This window comes from Pseudonaja textilis, chromosome 11 (genome assembly GCF_049901715.1).
Source record: "Pseudonaja textilis isolate UNSWEBS1 chromosome 11, rPseTex1.2, whole genome shotgun sequence".
In the NCBI taxonomy this organism is placed as follows: domain Eukaryota; kingdom Metazoa; phylum Chordata; class Lepidosauria; order Squamata; family Elapidae; genus Pseudonaja; species Pseudonaja textilis.
The window spans coordinates 13,294,940-13,315,369 of NC_142000.1; the positions used below are offsets into that span (position 1 = coordinate 13,294,940).

Consider the following 20,430-nt stretch of genomic DNA (forward strand, 5'->3'; position numbering starts at 1 on the left):
TCAGCTGATTCATCCTGGTACTGGGACCCGCAACTCATCAGTAGTAGATGAATGTTTATCCTGGGCTAGCCGATATTAAAAAAGGAAACTGCAGTTCTGTGACGAGCCTGTTTTTCAAGGCCAGAAAACTTATTTAGTACGTACTGTTAGATATGGGAAAATGACCCTTTAATTTTTCAGCACAGAGACATTCTGGTAAATTCAAATACTGCAGATGAAAAAGGCAGATTGTTGTGTTGCCCATACATCTTGTAGCTATTTCATAAGCAAGAAATGTTTAAACGGAGCAATTATTATGAAACATGGATGTCATGGTTTAGTTCTGAAAAAATAATCTTCAATCACTCACACCATCATTAATTGTGCTTACATCCAAGGGAATCTACATGCCTCACAATTTTAATGTACAAAACACTTCGCAGTTTTTCAAAGGAGAATTTGAAAGTGTGTTATAGTCTTCTGCATCATAAATACTCAGAACATAGAACAGAGTTGGAAGGGACCTTGGAGGTCCTCTAGTCCAACCCACTGCTTGAGCAGGAGACCTAGACCATTTCAGATAAATGATTGTCCAGTCTCTTGTTCAAAGCCTTCAGTGATGGAGTACCCACAACTTCTGAATGCAAGTTGGTCCATTGATTGCTTTCACTTTTAGTAATTGTTTCCGGAGTTCTAGATTTATTCTTTCCTTGGTTACTTGACTACATCACTACACAGTGATGTTCACAAATATTTTACCTGAACAGCCAAGATTGTATTATTTGCTTTGCTTGAATACTTTCTATTACTCTTGACAATGAAAATTTTAATGTGCATCTCTTCTGCCTTAAGCAGTGAAGCAGAATCCAACTCCAATTGTAGTTACTGGAATACAAGACAAAAATGGAACGAAGTGTAAAATGGCATTCTTTTAATGCCAGTTTTCAATTGGACCCTAATTTGGGAGTGAATTTTGAATTCCTAATAAGTACAACAGGCCACTTGGGATACACTGCAGCCGAGTTTAGCAAAAAATTCATTTTTGTGCCAGCTTGGCACTGTGAGCTTAGAAATATAGTGAAGGAAAAGATTTAAGGGCCTATAAATTCAGCATTCTGGCCAAATAACTTTATGAAAACATGCGAAAGGTAAATATTGCTAAAGAAGTTCACATGCACACATGTATGTTTAGGAGTTTGTCTTTAAAAGCAATCTGTTCAAAAGGCTGGCAAGTTAACAGAAGAGATTTTATTTTAAATAAATAATAGCAATAGGTTTTATCCTGAGCATAAAAGAATACTCTTGAACCACGGAATGCCAGTTTATAATACTTTCACATTAATACTGAAACAATTGTTTTAACATGAACCCAGCATTCGTTGGAATGCAACAAATCAACACTATTTTTAAAAAATCAAACATTCAGAGTTCATAATTCCTCAAATTACCATTCCTGTCATAATTCTCAACTTCATCAAAATTGCAGAATTTGACTTTTTAAAATAAAGAATTCTATTACAAAGGGACTTTGCTTCCTTTCTTTTCAACGAAAACGTACACTTTTGTTACAATGAAAACACCTATGGCTTGTAAACACAAGACGGTTAACAATGTTTTTGTTTTTAAGAGAGCAAAACAACTTGGCTTTAAATAAACTTTAAAGAAATAAATAGTTTTAAATCATGTCACGTAATCGTGATGTGGGGTTAATGATTCTATAGAGTCTCCGAAGGCTTTTTAAGACCTAGCTAAAAGAAAACCTCAGTGGGTCAGACTTTTATCGGCAATAAAATTCTGTGCTAATGTTTCTGGTTCTGTATGACTTAAAAATGTGACTTCGAGATAGTTTCTTCCAGAATGAAACACCATTTGTGAATCTTAGAGCAGAGGCGAAGGTGAACAGGCTTCCTGCATTATTTTTATGGATGAACAAAAAGCATGTCATGTTTTTGATTATTCCATCGGTTCCTGAATATCAATCTGGTACGCATAAACCCCCCCTATAAGAAGATATTTCTTTCACAGTATTAATTAAAGGTGGCACCAATCTTGATCGCCTTTGCATCTGGTCAGCTTTGCACACGTGATAAAACTATCCCTAAACCATATCGCACAGTCAATGGTGCTGAGCAGATGTGATGAGAGCCGAGCAAAGAAGAGATTAATTAATCAGATGATGACAATCCTGTGTCAGGACTTGAGATGTAATTTAGAAATAGCTTAGAGAAAAAACAAGTAATGCAGAGACAGTTAATGGTTGTACAGACATGAGCAACACCTTTCTGAATTGGAAAATAAATCTTACTGGAATTAGAATTGTTTCCTAAACATAAATGCTTTCATAAAGATAACTTAGTTTTCAGGGAAATAAGTAGTTTGCAGTGATGTATTTATGACTTTAACCTGGATTTTGCAAAATAAACCCTGTAAAACAAGAGCGGAGAGGTGGCAATTTTATACATACCAATAGTTCTTGGCCTTGAGTTCTCACAGTGCAAAGAATACCGCCTTAATTCCCAATTAAAAAGGTGTCTTGGGAGCATTCCAGCTAGGCAGTTGTTTTCCTGCAGCTTCTTCCTTCCAGCCTATATAACAGTGTTGCATGCAGCCTATGTAAGAGCACTTTAAGTCTACATGTTCTCCCATAAAATATGAGATGTATTTAAGAGAACTATTCTAGCCCTTGTTAACATGCAAACTGTAGAGTTGTAATTGCAGGAATGTTCCAATCTCGGATGGCAAACCTCAGATAAAGAATGTTTCCAAGCAAATACAACTCAGGTAAACAAAGTCACTAAAGGAGGATTAGAGAGAGGAAGTAAACCTATGTTAGACTTTAACTAGAGATAATTACTGTGCTAAACAGTAACGAAACAGTAACAAAAGTTAACCAATGATGGAGGATAATTAAAAATGTGTATAAATGCAAGACTAGACTCCAATAAAGATCATCATGATTCAGTTGTTCATGATCAAACAACTCGACTGCCTCGTAATTACAACAGCAAACGTGGGTCCTTCCGATGAACAAGGGATGTTCTCTTCAAGTGAAGTGAACAATACAATAGCAGCCATTTGAATCGCGCTACAATAAAGAGATGGGTACTTTAGCACCAAAAGGAATACACAGTTTTGACATCCTTGTGGCTCCCACAGCCCCTGTTCCTAGGACTTTCTTAAAAGCAGATATTTACAATCAACGGTCAAAATATATTGATGCCTTAAGAGTACCTGGGAATGCAGTATTTTCTTGCTTACTGAACACAGAACTATTTATTTTTGAGGTAACATACTTAGAAGATTTGCTTGGTTGCAAATGCAGAATCTGGCTTTGACCGCACAGCGTCCATTAGTACTAGCCACTCAAAGTGCACATTTAATTATTTATGTCTTTCTTGCCTTGCAGCCCTGTTCTTTTGTATATTGATCCAGGTGCTAAAAGGCCAATGTATTAAATACAGGTAGTCCTCAACTTGCAACAGTTCATTTAATGACCGGCCAAAGTTACGGCCCTGAAAAAAATTGACTAATGACCATTTTTCAGTTACGACTGTTGCACAATCAGGTAATCAAAATTCTGATTCCTGGCAACTGGTTCATATTTATGACCGTTAACGTGTCCCAAAGTCACCGGATCCCCTTTTGTGACCTTCTGACAAGGGAAGTCACTGGGAAAACCAGACTTGCTTAACAACCGGGTTACCAACTTATGAACTCATGCAGTGATTCCCTTAACAGCGGTGGCGAGAAAGGTCGTAAAATGGGGCAAAACTCACTTAACCAATGTCTCACTTAAGAACAGAAGTTTTGAGCTCCATTGTAAGCTGAGGACGACCTGGTAACAGATCTTATTTCTAAAAAAGATTACCCATAGGGTTTCAGTTCCGTAATTGAACGTCCTTTCGGAAGTTAGAGCAACTCATTCCAATGAACCTCAGCTTTTAGAAATTCACCTATTGAATCTGGGGAGTTCTCTCGTAAAGCTTACAAGAATGCATCTGTCCAACTGCAAGGAACTCAATGGGATCAGTACACCGATCCTAAAGCCATGCACAACTAAAATATGATGGGTTTAACAGATTGCTGAACAGAAATTTATTTTCCTGTTTGTCTCTTAATAATTACACAACAACTTGCAGGTAGTCCATACCTGTAGAAGGGCTGTTGTTAACCTGCAAATTTAGCCTAGATATAATGGATTACTCTTCGTTGCCGGATTACATATAATTGGCATGACATCCAAACACAAGAGATTTTAGGTTAATCTTAAGGTTTGTGTTTTCACTGATTGGTACTGCTTCAATTTTCAAGCTGTAAATCTTTCAAATTAATTCCACCTATACAACTATAGAAACAAGTTTACTCAAGAGTCCCATAGTTTTCTCGTGTATTAATGAATAAGCATGCTGGCGAAGTTATTAAAACCTTACTTCTCTGTTTTAGAAAGAAGTTAAAAGAGTTTTCAATATCTGAAAACAAAGAGATGGGAGGTTTAAATTTATTTCCCTTTAGGATTAAGTCTCTAAACCCAGAGGAAAAAGTCCTGTCTAAATTTCTGAACTCGCTGAAGATCTTGTCATATTTTAGTTTAAACACAACACGAAACCCAGTGTCTGCAAAAAAAGTAAGCCGAAAGAAACCACATTGTCATCTGATGCATGTTTAGAATTTAAATCTCACTGATTTCCATGGGATTCAGCGCTACAGCAGTAGACTTCAAGAAGGGAAACAATGGTTTGCACTTATGTGTAAAGTTGTTCAAAGTTGGCTACTAAGAACCTGATAAGGGTTTTTCCCCCCCTTCCAGTCCGCTTCAAAACAAACCTGAAACAGTAGTGAGTTGAAAACAACTCCGTATCTTTCCCTAAATGCCGCTGAAAGTTTTCTTCTGCAAATCTGGATTTTTTAAAATACTGCACGTGGTTAACAGACGCAACTTTTCAGTTCAATCTTTAACAAAGACAAGTTTCTGTGCCTGGAGGCTGCACCACTTGGTTTAGGGGAAAAAGTTACTGCCCTCCTTCAGCTGCAGAGTTAATGCCCGTTTATATTTGCAACCCACATATACCCCCCCTCCCATCCTGACCTCCGGTTCACAGCCTCTTCCACATCGGGAATTATTATTACCCATTTTTGTAAACATGAAACACACCTCCCCTCTCCTCCCAGCTTAAATCACAAACCATATTTCCGTCCCAGTTCCTGAGAACGGGTCTTCTATAAATAGCAGTCAAATCCCTACCCTACCGTGGTAGTTTATAATACCCGCACATTATTAACCCTGAAAGGCCCAGCCAGCAGGCTTTTAAAAAAATAAAATACTCTCCCGTGTGTGAGTGTGTGTGTATGCAGGTTTTGGCGTGTTCGGGTCTTTTCCTGTGTAAGATTGAGAGTATCTTGGTGATGTTTCGACGAGGTCCCACTCGCCATCTTCAGGCTGGTGCTTTCGGCTTCGTGCTTGTGCGAGCAAAGCGTTATCGGAGCACAAGCACGAAGCCGAAAGCACCAGCCTGAAGATGGCGAGTGGGACCTTGTCAAAACGTTCGCCAAGATACTCTCAATCTTACACGGGGAAAAGACCTGAATACACCAAAACTTGCATACCTGTACCCGTGAAAATCTACGAAAACATGTGTGCATGTGTGTGTATGTATATATATGCATATATTTATGTGCATATATGATGAACACAATACAGAAGCCTGATGGCAGATGAGATTCTGCCGAAACGTTGCTGCAACTTTAAAAGCACAACTATAATGACTTCTAGTCATTATAAAAAGGTCTTCTAGTGTTCAAGTGGGAAAATACCCCAACAAAACTGAATACCATACATGTAAGTACCCGCGAAAACTTAAGAAACACATACACACATACACACACACAGAGAGAGAAAGATCTTGGATCGACAGTTCCGGAGCTTTTTTCTCTTTTAGAAAAAGCACCCATCTCAGTCCCCATCCCCGTCGTGGCTGCTGCAGATGCAGAAAAGGTAGCAACTTCCCCCGCCCCCCCCCCCCGGTTGCAAGGAACCGATCCCCCCTCTCTCCGTCCAGCCTTAGGAGAGCTTGGCCACACAGACCGCCAGGGCGATGGCCATCAGGAGGACGGCGGTGAAAATGATCCCGGCCAGGACCCTGCTAGGATCGCAAAGGCTTTTGTTCTCGACCCCCGAGACGCCGCCCAGGGAAGAGGCGCCCCCGCTGAGGTTGGAATTCAGCTCGGCGCCCGGGTCTTGCTTGGCCTCGACCGTCCAGCGGGGCACGTTGACCTTCATCTCCATCTCGTAGATCATCTCGCCCACCTGGCCGATCTCCTGCTCCAGGTCCGTCAGGTCCAGCACGTCGATGTTGGCTTCGGCTTCGTACTTCATGTTCTGGACGCTCATGGCCCGCGCCGCCACGCCGGAGGTGCTGCCGCTCAGCCCCGTCTGGATGAGCGGCTTCTTGGGCACGTGGAGCGGGAAGGCCTGGCCCAGCTCCAGGGCGCGCCGCATGTCGCTCTCCAAGATCTCCAAGCAGGCCGAGAAGATGACCCAGAGGCGCTCGAACTCGGGCCGCTCCTCCCGGCTCAGCGCCTTGTCCCGCAGGGCGGCCGTCAGCTTGGTCCGCGTCACGCCGGCCAGCTCCTGCGCCTTCCGCCGGCTCTTCTTCAGCTCCTCGCGCAGCTCCTGCGAGTCCGCCGCGCCGCCGACGGTCAGCACCAAGTGCCGGTAGCAAGCCGTGACTTTGCTGAGCGCGTCCAGCAGCGCCTTGCACTCCTCTTTGGCCATGGCCGGCCGGGCGTCGGGCTCAAGAGCGCTCCGAGCAACCTTGCCCGCCGGACGGGGCGCGCATGGCCGGAGTCCGGAGCAGCCCGCCTCGCTGCTGCTGCTGCTGCCGCCCTCCCCGTGGGGAGTCCGGGGGCGCCTCCGCCTCCTTACCGGCCCTGCGCGCACTCCGGGCAAAGCGAGGCGCCCTTCCTCGCCCTGCGCGCATCCCCGGGGAAAAACACCAGAGAGAGAGAGAGAGAGAGAGAAAGAGCCCGAATGCAGCTTCCCAGGCGCGGCGGCGACCGTCTCCTTTAAGCCCGCCTGGGAAGCTCCGGGCTGGGCGCGGTCCGGGCGCTTAGGGTTAAATAGCGCGCAGCTGGCGTCGGCGGGACCATCCCGGAGAGGGGAGTCTCCTTCTGCCGCTGCTGCTGCCGCCGCCGCCGCCGCCGCTGGGTCGGCTCGGTCCCCGCCCCGCCGCTGCCGCCTCCCAAGCTCCACCTTCGCCGCCTGCCCAGCCAAGCAGACGCGCCGGGGCGGTTGCGACAAAGCCGGGGCTCATTGGCTCGCCTGCTGGGTAGGATCCGCCTCGGGGCCCGGACTAGGAACGGGCGGCGCTTGTGGGGAAGGCGGGGGGAGAAGGCTGCGAAGAGGAGAGGTTGCGGGGGAGGAGGGGCGCAGGAGAGGGGATGCCGCCGTGGCTGCTGCTGCTGCCGCCACCGCCGTGGGGAAGGGGCGCAAGGGAGACCCTCGGGAGCTTCGCCGGAAAGTGAGCCTTGAGCGCCCGCTTGGGCCGGGGGCCGGGGGGGGGGGCGAGGGAGGCCCGGGTTGCAAGAGATCGGGGTGCCTCGTTGAGGAGTCGGGGGGGGGCGTCCCGGGAAGCCCCCCTCCCCTCCGGAGGATGGGTCTTGCACGGGGCGGCGGAGAGGGGAGGCGTCCCGGGGCTGCCAGCAAGCCAGCCTCCCTCCTTCCTTCCTTCCCTGCCTGCCTGCAGGCCTCCGTGGCCCTTCCCCGAAGCGTGCAATGGCTCGGAGCCCCTGGCCCCAGAAAGTGCCGCTTTCCCCGACGGGAGCGGAGTTTGCAAGTTAGCCAGGTTGCCTGCACGTCGGGAGCAGCGAAGGTCCGGAGGGGGCTGCCTTGCCTGCTGCAGTGCCCGGGGTGGGTGGCGGGGTATCCGGGGCCTGAGAAGCCCTCTAGGGCAGGCTTTCCCCGACGGCCGGAGGGTGGGGGGGCGGCGGAGGGTCTCCACCAGGGCGGGCGAGGAGGGAGCGAAACGTCGAAACCCTTGGCCTTCCCCTTTGCAAAGGAGACGCGGCCGCGGGGGAGGTTCCGGGCTGGTTCCTGCCGGGGAGGACTCTCCCGGGTTGGATGCGAGGGGTCGTTGCGCTGCGTGGTTTTTCCTCGCCCGGTGCATGCCTTTCTTTTTCCTGTGCATGCCTCGGTTTCCTCTTTAGACGGGGGGGAGGGAGAAGAGGAAGGCCCGCGCGTGGCCACTGTGTGGGGCAGCTTGTATTCGGGGCAGGAAACGAGGAAGTTTGCACGTGGAAGTAAACGGCGGTGTGTCTCGGACGCTGCGATGCAGCATCGGTATCCTGGCCTTTCCTCACTAATTGAACCTGCGGTTGTGTGTACTTAACTAACTCAAAAGTAAATGATACAGGAGTTCAGGCTGGCCGACCCAGGAAGTGACTTTAAATGACTATCTAGTGGGGTGTTTTTCAGGAGTGCACTGGGAATAATTTTTTTTAAAAGTTCCTTTAGCAACTCCCACATGGAGCAGCTAAAGACACTCGGATTAATTCGGTACAGTAATATAACATAATTCATAAGTGTTTTTTGACCAGGGCAAATTTTAACTTGGTGGACTTCAACTCCCAGAATCCTATGCTTGGTGGGGAATTCTGGGAGTTGAAGGCCATACAACTTAAAAGTTGCCCAGGCTGGAAAAACACTGATCTAAGAATGGGACCCCACTGGACTTTTCAAATTAGTTTTCGCTTCACTTAAAGGGCTGAATTCTAATAAAGACCCCAAATTGCTGGAACTCGACCCAATCATGTAGCGCATGATTTAATCCCCACTGATTGAGTATGGTGAGTGTTAGGCTGAGTGGTGCTTGGTTCTCTGAGTGACAATATTAATTACAATGTTTTTAGTTATTCCTCAGGATTCTGTTCAAATTGCAAGGAACCCAAGCATGAAAACCCCTTTTTACAAAAGGCCCAAAATGTTGCATTAACTTGACCCACCCAGTGTGTCATTTGCTTGCATGTTTCCTCTTTTCTGTTTATTGCGAAGTTTTGGCCTAGTTTCTGTTTCTTGCGCATTATCTCTGGGTAATGTTTAATTTTCCGATGCACCCAGTTTGATTTGATTAGGCAGATAGAAATAATGTCAAAACTGTGTCTTGTAAAGGACGCATTCCTGGGAAGGGAACTATGCAGACTCTAGATGTAGATATTCAGCAACTCAGACTTGTTCAAGTGGACATACAAACATCCCAGGATACTTCTTGATATCTAAATTGTATCAAGTCATGTGCTTGTGGTATATGCAAACAGCATGGCACTGTATTTTATCAGCTAACTTCCTTGGGCAGAGATGTTGACAGTTAAGTTTGAAGCTATGCCACAATAGTGCTAGCTGCACGATGAACACATTTATTTAAGTAGCCATTGCTTACAGCTTTATTTCTCAACCTTGACACAGCTGTCTGGAGAATTCTAGGAGTTGAAATTTACACATCTTCGAGCTACCAACGTTGAGAAACACAGATTTACAGTGGTGACTTTGCAAGTGCTATAGATAACTTTGGAACTGACATTACTACGGAGCAACTAGATTAGTGTTGGGAGTTGAAGTCCAGATATCTTAAAACTGCTAAAGTTAGCAAACACCTAACTAGATTTGATCTTGCATACAACACAGAAAAAATCCCAGTCAAGTGATTTTCCTTCTATGTACTAACCAGACTTAATTGCAGTTACAGCCTGAGTTTAAAAGCTGGCCTGTTATTACCAACTTTTAATGAATGCAGGAGTGTCCACTTTTTTATCTAAGGAAAGTAGTGTGCAAAATACTCTAAGTGCTCAAGGTCAAAATATTTATACAACTTATCTTAACTGGTGGAGAGTCATTGTTTCTTCCCTATCTTATCCAGCTACAATAAACAGATTATCTGTCATCTCATATTAATTGGCTCTAATCAGCAAAAGCTTAAATTTTTGCTCATGTGTGTCTTCTCCAAATTAAAGTCGTTCTGCTGCATGAGAGGGTCACATTGGTTGAAAGTTTCCCCAAAGAGAAGTTCCCTCAAAGAAAACTTTCTTGGGGGGGGGGCGGCATAGTTTTGTGGGTTTTTAAACAGAAAATTATTCCTCCCTTTGGATTCAGACCTTACGGGCTGAGCAAAGTTTTCATTGTGTTCTAGTTCTTATTACGGACTCCTTGGTGCTCTCTGATCTTGCTTGCAGATGCTTTATTACTCAGCTAGGTACCACGATGATGTTACCCTAGTTGGGTAATGAAACTTCTGAAAGCAAATGACTCCTTCATAATTTGGAATTAAAACAGTATTCTTTGCACGTGGAGAGCATCCAGGACAGAGGAGTTGATTGTAAACAAACCTGCTTGATGTTTTGTGACTCTTCTCATGAAGAATTGGAAGGTGCGGTGATGATAACCAGCATGCGACCAAAGAGATTTTGTAATATTGTGCTTCTTGTGCTTTAAAACTTCAAAGGGCTTGTGGTCATGTTTGCCAAGCCAGCCTCGTTCTGTGTAGAAAGCCCATAGAATAGAAGGTTAAACTATTTTTTCCATGTATTCCAAGGATGCAGCGCAATATTTCTAAGGCTAAGGAACCGTGATGTTACCGTGGCGAGTCTTATACTCCAACAAGGCAAAGAAACGATTGGGACAAGAGCAAAAATTGATATTGATGTAATTTATGTTTGCTGGCTATTAATGCTGTCTAACAGCCACTAAGTGCATAGTTTATTTTTATATATTTGTTACCTTTATATGCCGCCTATCTCACTCTGCAAAGTGACTCTGGGCAGCTTATTATAAAAACCATAGATATAAAACTGTTCCCCCTACAATCATTAACATTGCAATTCTATAGCCACTTTTTTGAGGGGCTTTGAAAGCCATGTATAAACTTCGGAGCATCGGGTTCTGCATCCTTGAGTTTAGTTCAATTTTGGTTTTCTCCAGGTGTTTTGGACCATAATTCCCATTGCCTCCAGGGAACAAAAATGGCCCATGTTGGCCGAGATGATTGAAGCTAGTCAAATAGATTTGAAGGGGTAATGGAATATGTAAATGATTTTGGGGTAAGAGTAGAAGAGATGTTGCCTTGGAAACAGAGAAGAGAGGCAGGAGCCCCTAGTGACTTAATGGTCAGAGGAAAAAAAACTTAGGAAAGTCCTGCCCTGCCCTGTTAAAAATGGTGATGAGAAGTTTGTGTCTTCAGACTGGCAAGATTTTGTTAAGCCTTGCAATAAAATAGAAGTAGTCCATCTAATTGTGCTTCCTGTTTATCTGGGAGGGCTGACATCAGGACACAAAGTTGGAGAACTTAGAACAGGGATCCCGAAACTTGGCAACTTTAAGACTTGTGGACTTCAACTTCCAGAATTCCTCAGCCAGCTATGCTGGGAGTTGAAGTCCACAAGTCTTAAAGTTGTCAAGTTTGGAGACCTCTGGCTTAGAATCAAAGTCTACCCCATGAAAGGAAGAGAGAAAGAATCCTGATCCACCAACATTTTCTTGTAATGGGAAAGCTTCTACAGGAAATTGTGTAGGTACCATGTTAGTGGAGCAATTGCCGCAATAATTTTCTCTGTGGCAATGCAAGAAATGCCACCAAACAGTAATGGTACAATCCTCAAAGAGAAGATCACTCTTGAAGTAGGAGGCAACACCTAGCAACTTGACTAATTAAAAAAATATTAAGAGTTGGATCTGGTTATAAGTTGGGAAACTACCAGAAAATCCTGAAGTTCGAGAATGGACTGAGAAATTGGAGGAAAAAACATGACTCGGAAGCAGGAGCTTCTGTATTACCAAAGAACCCTGCGTGAATGTATTGTCAGTTGAAATTGAGAAATTGGATTTGCTTCAAGGAAGTCATTATATTTACCTACTACCAATGACATGCTGTAGCATAACATATTTTGGATAAAAGAAAGCAGATGCTGCATAATACTAGAATAAATAACTTCTTTAAAAGATAGTAAATTCTCATTTTGGTAACAATTTTCCTTTGATTATGTTGCTTTGAATTTGATTGTTTTTGGGGTTGGGGGTTATGGATTAAGTTACAGAAAGTTGTTGGACTGGATATTTTGGTGGCACCTATGGCTATGTATGATGAAGATATCTTGAGGAACCCCTTCTACTTAACCATGCAGAAACGACGACCGGATCTCTGCAAGAAAGTTGCCGAATTCCATGGGATGGTAAGTAGATTAGGATGGCTCCCAAGATTCTCTTCTAAAAGGGCCAAGAGAGAGCCTGGGTTTCATCTAGGACAGGGGTCTCCAACCTTGGCCACTTTAAGCCTGGAGGACTTCAACTCCTTTGCTAGCTGGGGACTTCTGGGAGTTGAAGTCCTCCAGTGGCCCAGGTTGGAGACTCCTGATCTAGGACAATATTTCTCAACCTTAGCAGCTGTGTGAACTTCAACTCCCAGAATTCCCCTGGCCAGTAAGGGAAGTGATCTAGGGACAAGTTTATTTAAAATACTTCTGTACCATTTCCCACTGTAACGTCAAAAGGGTACTTTTGTGTCTGATCTCCATGGTGAAAGGACTGGGCAGGTGACACTCTGTGTAACTGAGGTATCACAGGGCTGTTAAACATAGCTTCTATGATTAGAATAATTTTGAGAAGCTTCTTTAGCAACTCTGCTATGGAGCAATTAAAAGACACTCGGATTAATTCAGTACAGTATAATCTAATCTATGTTCAACCTTGGCCACTTGAAGATCTGTGGACTTCAAGTCCCAGAATTCCCTAGCCAACTTACCATTCTGGGAATTGAAGCCCACATATCTGCAAGATACCAAGGTGGACAAACACAAATCTAATATATGCTGGTCTTTGACCGCAATAATGGTCGACTGATTGATAATCTAAAAATAATTGGTATATATTCCTTTGTTCTCTTGGAGAACGTGCACTCAGCCTTTTATTTTCTCTTTCAGTTTTTGCGGAAATTGGAGATAAACCAGTAGGTTACTAGGCCCTGCTTATTTTTCATAGTTAAATAACAGAGTTGGAAGGGACTTTGGAGGTCTTCTAGTCCAACCGTTTGCTCAAGCAGGAAACCCTATGCCATGGTTTAATTTCTAATGCTGTAGCAAAAATGTGATGGATTTGGGATCCAGCTGTATGTGCAGTAACATCCTCTTAACTTTTTCCCTAGATACTGGTACCTTGTAAAGGCAGTCTTTCAAGCAGCATCATTTCAGCTTGCCAGTTTGACTCTTACATTCTTAAAGCAGCAGACAACAATTTCCACACTTTGAATGGAAAGGTACGGACAACGGAAATAATGGGAGCCAGTTCAGACTTGGATGAATAGTGTTTCGGCTGTAAACAAATTCATTCGTGATGCTCTGAGAAATGCGACAAACTATAAAGATTCAATTAGAGAATTTAGTAATCTGTTTTAGGCTGCATTACCTAGACATGTTTGTCTGGAAGGATGGTAATTTCCACGGCTGGTGATTTTCAGGGCTAAGATATTTCAGCTGTAAAATTCTGAAAGTCTATGTGATAGTAAAAAAAGATTGTGTTTTTGGTATATTTTGCTATATTTAGTGGCTGCCTGAACAATTGCAGACCAGGTATGATAGCCATCGTGATATCAATCTTCTTAATCGTAATCTAATGAGATTTTAGCAGTTATTTCTCCTCATGAGAGTAAATGATCTGGTAGACTTTGTCTATTTTTAAATCTTGATTTAATTTTGGACATCTATAGATACTATTTTGGGAATATTGTTGGCGCCTCTGAGCCTGCAGGTCTTATGTTGCTTATGGTGGTGTTTTTACTTTTTGCTCTACTTAGTTATTGAATTTTTCTTTCTCTCTCTTTCCCTATATAGGAAGTCTTTATACAAGGAAACATGATCATCCTTGGGGGTGAATTTAACCAGCGTTGCTCCATACCTATTCTCTTTGAGGAAACGTTTTATAATGACAGGGAAGAGAGCTTTAACATCCTTTGCATAGCTCATCCTCTAGAAAAACATGAAAATAAAGGTAAAGGTTTTTCTCAGCATTGGCCATAGGTGCTTGAATGCCTCCTCTCTCTATATGAGTAAACTACTTTTTCAGCCTGAAAGAGAATCCTAAAAGTAATAATAATGAACCTGCAGGAATGAAGCTTAAATTCTCTACACGCTTGTGAGGAACAATTTATCTGCAGCTAGGTTCACCCACTGCATTCAATCATATTATGGTTTCATTGAGTTTTGGCTTGGCGTCTTGAATGAACCCGGCCATCTTGGTTTCTAAATTTTGTTTGGTGCTGTGGAAATCCAGCTAATTGTGGCTTAGTCAACCATGTTTAAGCAAACCATGACTTTGGGTAATGTGTCAACAAGTCACAGAACCAGCAGACTCCAGGAAGAAATTTGGCAGTAGAACCATCTTCGTTTATAAACCTTCCTTTAATGCCTGCCCCTATGAATTTCACTGTGTGAATTGTCCTCTGGTTCTTGGAGGGAGCAAAAGAGCTTTTCTGTCTGCTGACCAGTGCTTTCCCATTTCAGAACCATCCTCAACGACGTCCAACTCTTACTCCTTGAAAAACATGGAAGATGTGAAAGAATTCTTGGGAAGGCATGCAGAAAAATTTGATAAAGCCATTGCATCTTTCCACAGGACTTTCAAGGAGCATGACAGGAAAATCCTGCGGCACTATATAGTTAGTATTTCCACTTCCAATAGATTTAATACTTAACTGCATATGACAAAAGGATTAAAACCATTAAATTAACATTTTCCCGAATCTTTTCTATGTGGGGAAGGAGGTATGTGGAAATTCTGGCCATGGCATATTCGTGTCACCTAAAGTATGTTGCTTTCTTTGGAAATGAATCAGTCATGTGTTGGCTTGTGTAAGTGGAACGATCCTGCAAGACTTTTGTTTACAAAGCATTTGAGTCGGGGTATAGCTTTAAGTGTTACCACCATGTTTCATATTTATTAAATTGATCTATCTATCTCACTCTGAAAAATGACTCTGGGTAGCTTTTTGAGAGTGCCTCAGATGTATCACTGAATGCAGTTTGTCCTCGAGTTATGACTACAATTGAGCCCAGAATTATGTTGCTAAGTGGGAAATTTTGTTGAGTCATTTTTATGACTTTTTTGCCAGATTTGTTAGGTGAATCACTGCCGTTGTTAAATTAGTGGCACAGTTGTTAAGTGAATCTGGCTTCCCCTTGACTTTGCTAGTCAGAAGGTAACGGGTAACAGATGATCAGAGTTGGAAGGGACCTTATAGGTCATCTAGACCAACCCCTCACCCAAGCGGGAGACCCTACACCATTCTGACAAATGGCAGCCCAATCTCTTTTTGAAAGTCTCAAGTGATGGCGCTCCCACAACTTCCAAAGGCAAAAGCTGTTCCTTTGGTTGATTGTTCTCACTGTCAGAAAGTTTCTCTTTATTTCCACGTTGAATCTCTCCTTATCCATTATTCCTTGTCTGGCCTTCGGGGGCTTTGGAAAATAGCTTGACCCCCCCACTCCTCTCTGTGGCAGTCCCTCAAATATTGGAAGGCTACTATCCTGTCTCCCCCTGGTCCTTCTCTTCCCTAGACTGGCCATGCCCAGTTCCTGTAACCGTTCTTCATATGTCTTAGTCTCCAGTCCCCTAATCATCCTAGCTGCTGTTCTCTGTACTTTTTCTGGAGTCTCAACATCTCAAGAGGTCATCACATGACCCCGGGGGACACTGCAACCATCATAAATATGAACTAGTTGTCAAGCAACTGGTGACCATGGGGATGCTGCAACGGTCATAAGCGTGAAAAATGGTCATAAATCACATTTGTCCATGCTGTTGCAACTTCGAACAGCCGCTAAACAAACTTGTCACTTGACTACCTGTAATGCACACCAGTGGTTCTCAACCTGTGGTCCACAGATTCCTGATGTTCCGTGATGTTTTCATGAAGTCCATGAAGGCTTGAAGAAATGTTGTGATTTAAATCTTGAATTAAGTCTTGGTGGTCCGTAGCTGGTCTGTGGCCACAAAAGGGATCCATGGTGAAGAAATGATTGAGAACCACTGATGTGCATAGTTGCAATGTTCTTTTATACCTCTCCTATTACTCTGTGTAATTATCCCAATAAGACGTGGCTGTTATTTTTAAAGGCTTGATTATTTCTAGCTCCCACCCCAATTTTCTCCATGCACTTTGCTTTGATCTTCAGGATTCGGTGAACGCCCTCTACACCAAATGCATCCAGCAGCTGTTGAGAGATTCCCACCTTGTAAGTACAGACGTGTGCATGTAGACATGCGTGGCTGTGTCTTTCTTAGGCAAGCCTGTGTGTTCATTCTGCTTTCTTTTCTCCCGAATAATTCAGAGGATGCTTGCAAAGCAGGAGCTTCAGATGAACCTGATGAAACAAGCTGTGGATGTGAGTATCCTGGATGGTTGTTAGGATCTGGGTTCCCCCTCTTGAGTAGACCTACAGAATGCTTTCTTTGCTTTTCATTTCTGGGTACAGATGTATGTCCATCACTCTCTCTATGACGTCATCTTCAAATACGTGGGGACCATTGAAGCCAGTGAGGTAGGTTCCCAGACGTGCCTTGCCAAAGTTATGTTGGGAAACACGGGTGGTCCCCAATGCTGGGGATGTAAGAATCATTGCATCGTTAGGGAGGGTCCAGATGGCGTCGAATGGACATTCCTTGCAAAACTCCCGTGTGCGATTCTTAATTTGACAACTTCTGCACGAGAACTTGGTAAACTAGGGTGAAAAGTTCCTAGAATTAAAGGGGTCAACCTGATCTAAAGTATTGCCCTGGATCTCTTAGAAGCTTTCTCCAAGAAGTCCTAGAAGTTAGAAAGGACGGCATTCTTATTTATATAGTTCACATTTCCTAACCATCTCCCTTGGAGAGTAGCTCTGGCCAGTGTACAATTTAATTCTTGCAAGAAGGTGGTAACGCATCCATTGCCCAAAGATGCCCATCTACCAGCTTTTCAAGCCATGGAGGAATAGCTTTGTCATTTTTTTTTGTCATTACACAACAGATACGAACTAAATATAAGCCACTCCAAACTTGATTACAGGAAGTACGATTTCAGCAACAGAATGGTCAATGTTTGGAACTCACTACCTGTTGTCACCTGTTCAAACCCCCACCCCTTTACCCTCAAACTAACCTCTATTGACCTCACCCCATTCCTAAGAGGTCTGTAAGGGGTGTGCATCAGTGCACAACCATGCCTACCGTCCCTGTCCTATTGTCCCCAATTATTAGTTCCTTTTTCATGTATTTAAACTTACGTTTATTCTTATTTCTATTGTATTGTAAGCGTTTGACTAAATAAATAAATAAAATAAATTTTAAAAGATTTGCTTAGAAGGTAGCTTGCTTTCAAAGCAGTGGGGTGGAGCTGCTGTACCAGCCTTGGTGATATATTAGTACTGTTTCTGCTTGAGGCTTTGGATTATATTAGCTTCTTTTTTAAAAAAATCCCCAAAAAACAGAGGTTGACTAGTAGAGTCACGGGAGCTCCGGTTGCTCAGGGGTGCTAAGTTGGTAAATGAAGTTCTGTTAAAAGCCTCTTCTGCCAGGATTTACAGTGATGTCTTCCCTGCTTAGGATGCGGCTTTTAACAAAATCACCCGAAGTTTACAAGACCTGCAGCAGAAAGACCTGGGTATCAAGCCTGAGTTCAGGTGAGTTCTCCACTACTTTTTAAAGGGTTTTCATAGCACAGTTTTGTTTCATTTTCTTCCTGGGAAGAGCAAAGAAAGAATGGATAGATAAACTCGGGAAAACAGAGACAGCCAACTTCTTCTTGCTTCTTCAAAAAAAGAAGGGAAGGGTTCACGTCTTTTTATTAGAGGCTTTCACTGGATCTCATTATGTAACCCAAAGGATGCAATTTGCTAGTCCTGCTTAAAATAAGTCTTGGCCTAACCTTTCGCTCATGGCTGCCTTTGGGCTGTTAATTCACTTTGGATATATGAACCCTGAACCTGATGCGTACACCAGCATTTACTTTTAGTTTCCGGCAAGAAATATCCCATTGGGAACAAAAGGGTTTGCTTAGCAACTGCCAACTTCACTTAATGACCACTGCTAAAAGGTTATAAAAATCAGGCATGATGACATGACGACCCGCTTAAATGCAGGCTCGATTTCAGCCGTGAGTTAAGGATAATAACCTGGGTACCTTTTTGAGAAGTTATTTCTTTTTATTTTGCCCCTGTTGCGGTCTAAGCTGTTTTTTTCTTTCTGACGGTGCTGGTTTCAGTTTCAATATCCCACGGGCCAAGCGGGAACTGGGGCAGCTGAACAAGTGCACCTCTCCACAACAGAAGCTCCACTGCTTGCGCAAAGTGGTCCACATCATCATGCAGTCTCCAAGTCAAAGAGGTGCGTGACTGCGGGGAGGAAGTCTTGAAGTTTCAAGGAGGTGCTTCTCTGTGCTCTTGAAAGCACCCTCCTCCACGAGCTTTTGAATCAGGGTCCAGATTTTGCTTTGCATTACTTCGGAAAACCGAGGCCGCGACTTAACTTTCGCATGGAAATATCTTTTCCCTGTACGGAGAAATGCAGTGCGGAAATAAAAATTACAATTCGCTAGTAGTGCTTGAACCTCTGGAGTTTCTTTGAACGTTTCGCTTCTCGTCCAAGATGTTTCTTCGGCTCTGGATGGTGGGGAATGGGAGGATTTATACTCCTTGCAGACAGCTTGTCATTTGCATTCTTTTAAGGCCACCTGGATATTTATCTGTGTCGTCCTGATCCAGGTGAATGCGAATGACCAGCTGTATGCAAGGATATAAATCCTTCCATTTCCCCACTACGTAATAGGAGCTGAAGAAGCTTCTTGGATGAGAAGCAAAACATCTTCAAAGAAAAACCAGAAAGTCCAGTTGACTCCTGAAAAAAAAAACATCTTTGTGACAACCGTGACCTGGGTTACGGAGAATCTCCATAGACATTGAACCTCTGGACTTGGTGTTTTCAAATCCTCTTAATCCTTGACCCAAGGGTGACAGTTGGAATAATTGGGGAATTCTAGGAGTTGAAGTGCACTCATTTTCAAATTGCTAAGGCTGAGAAACAATGTTTTACAGGGTCATGCTAGCAACAGAACTTATATACCGCTTTACAGTGCTTTACAGCCCTCTCTAAGCAGTTTACAGAGTCAGCCTATTGACCCCAACAATCTGCATCCTCATTTTACCCACCTCGAAAAGATGGAAGGCTGAGTCCACCTTGAGCCGGTGAGACTCGAGCTGCCAAACTGCTGGCAGCCGGCAGTCAGCAGAATTAGCTGCAGTACTCCATTCTAACCACTGCGCCACTGTGGGTGGCTTCATGGGAGAACAGAGCTCTTAAGCCATTTCCAAACTGCTACGAATTACTGTATTCTTAGACTAGGCACTAATTTATAATTTTATTGAGGTTTGGCATTGTCGCTCTATAGGAAATCTCCTAACATGTTTCTAAGTGCCTAAATTGAGATACTTTTTTTTTCTAAATAGGGTGCCTTTCTTTTCTTCTCTCTTTCCCCCTCAGTTAACATGGAAACTATGTGTGCCGATGATCTTCTTTCTGTGTTGCTCTATCTCCTTGTGAAAACAGAAATTCCTAATTGGTACGTAACCTGCTTCCCCTCGTTTCAAAGAATTCTATAAAGAAGAATATTTGTAGCTCCAGGTTGAAATGAGGGGTCCTTGGTGCTCTCTGAGCTTGATTGTTTTATTGCAGATCTTTCATTACCCAAACTAAGTAACATCATCAGTGCTCTGATAAAACATCATTAGAGAATCCTCCTTGAACAGGACATTAAAGGCACACTGACTAAAATAATATTCTCACTGAACTCAGAGCTCAAGTATTGCAGAAGCTTCTACATGGGGATGTTCTTGAAAGCCACTCAGAAGCTTCAAATGACCCAGAATGAGGGGTCCTTGGTGGTCTCTGAGCTCGATTGTTTCCTTGTAGACATTTCATTGCCGAAACTAAGTAACATCATCAGTGCTAGATGATGATGATGATGATCAGTGGTGGGATTCAATTTTTTTTACTACCTGTTCTGTGGGTGTGGCTTGGTGGGAGTGGCAGGGGAAGGTCACTGCAAAATCTCCATTCCCTCCCCACCCCATAACCTGCTTTCCAGCTCCGTTCTCCTGTGCAGGGCAACCAAAGAAGACCCAGCCAATCAGCTGGGACTCGGGAGGCAGAGAATAGACGGGGGAGGGGCCAGTCAGAGGTGGTGTTTGCCGGTACTCACAACTGCTCAAAATTTCCACTACTGGTTCTTCCAGAACTGGTGAGAATCTGCTGAATACCACCTCTGATGATGATGTAGCACTGATGATATAATGTCATCCATTCCAAGGATAAAAACAGTAATATAATAGGAGCAGCAGCATCCAAAAATGCCAATATCTTTTGAAGACTAAACAGTATACTTTTTT

General features: G+C 43.6%; 2 protein-coding genes across 4 annotated transcripts in view; one reads left to right on the top strand and one right to left on the bottom strand.

The window, feature by feature from the left end:
• Window positions 1-1,207: 1,207 nt before the first annotated feature.
• On the bottom strand, window positions 1,208-6,751 carry RGS9BP (regulator of G protein signaling 9 binding protein). Its single transcript, XM_026719035.2, has one exon. It carries the CDS (start codon window positions 6,749-6,751, stop codon window positions 6,038-6,040), a length of 714 nt encoding a protein of 237 aa, XP_026574820.1. The 3' UTR covers window positions 1,208-6,037.
• The window catches only part of ANKRD27 (ankyrin repeat domain 27), a 45,038-nt gene continuing 31,357 nt past the window's right edge, over window positions 6,750-20,430 (top strand). Inside the window, exons 1-11 of one of the 3 annotated variants that reach the window (XM_087940642.1) lie at window positions 6,750-7,304; window positions 12,052-12,192; window positions 13,161-13,271; window positions 13,846-14,002; window positions 14,515-14,669; window positions 16,186-16,245; window positions 16,342-16,395; window positions 16,486-16,551; window positions 17,594-17,670; window positions 18,252-18,373; window positions 19,526-19,604. In XM_087940642.1, coding sequence (XP_087796768.1) covers window positions 6,750-7,304; window positions 12,052-12,192; window positions 13,161-13,271; window positions 13,846-14,002; window positions 14,515-14,669; window positions 16,186-16,245; window positions 16,342-16,395; window positions 16,486-16,551; window positions 17,594-17,670; window positions 18,252-18,373; window positions 19,526-19,604 — 1,577 coding nt within the window. Of the gene's footprint in view, window positions 7,305-7,367; window positions 7,497-7,555; window positions 7,848-12,051; window positions 12,193-13,160; window positions 13,272-13,845; window positions 14,003-14,514; window positions 14,670-16,185; window positions 16,246-16,341; window positions 16,396-16,485; window positions 16,552-17,593; window positions 17,671-18,251; window positions 18,374-19,525; window positions 19,605-20,430 lie in introns of those variants that run through there. The other 2 variants (XM_087940644.1, XM_087940643.1) reach the window with 2 other exon arrangements.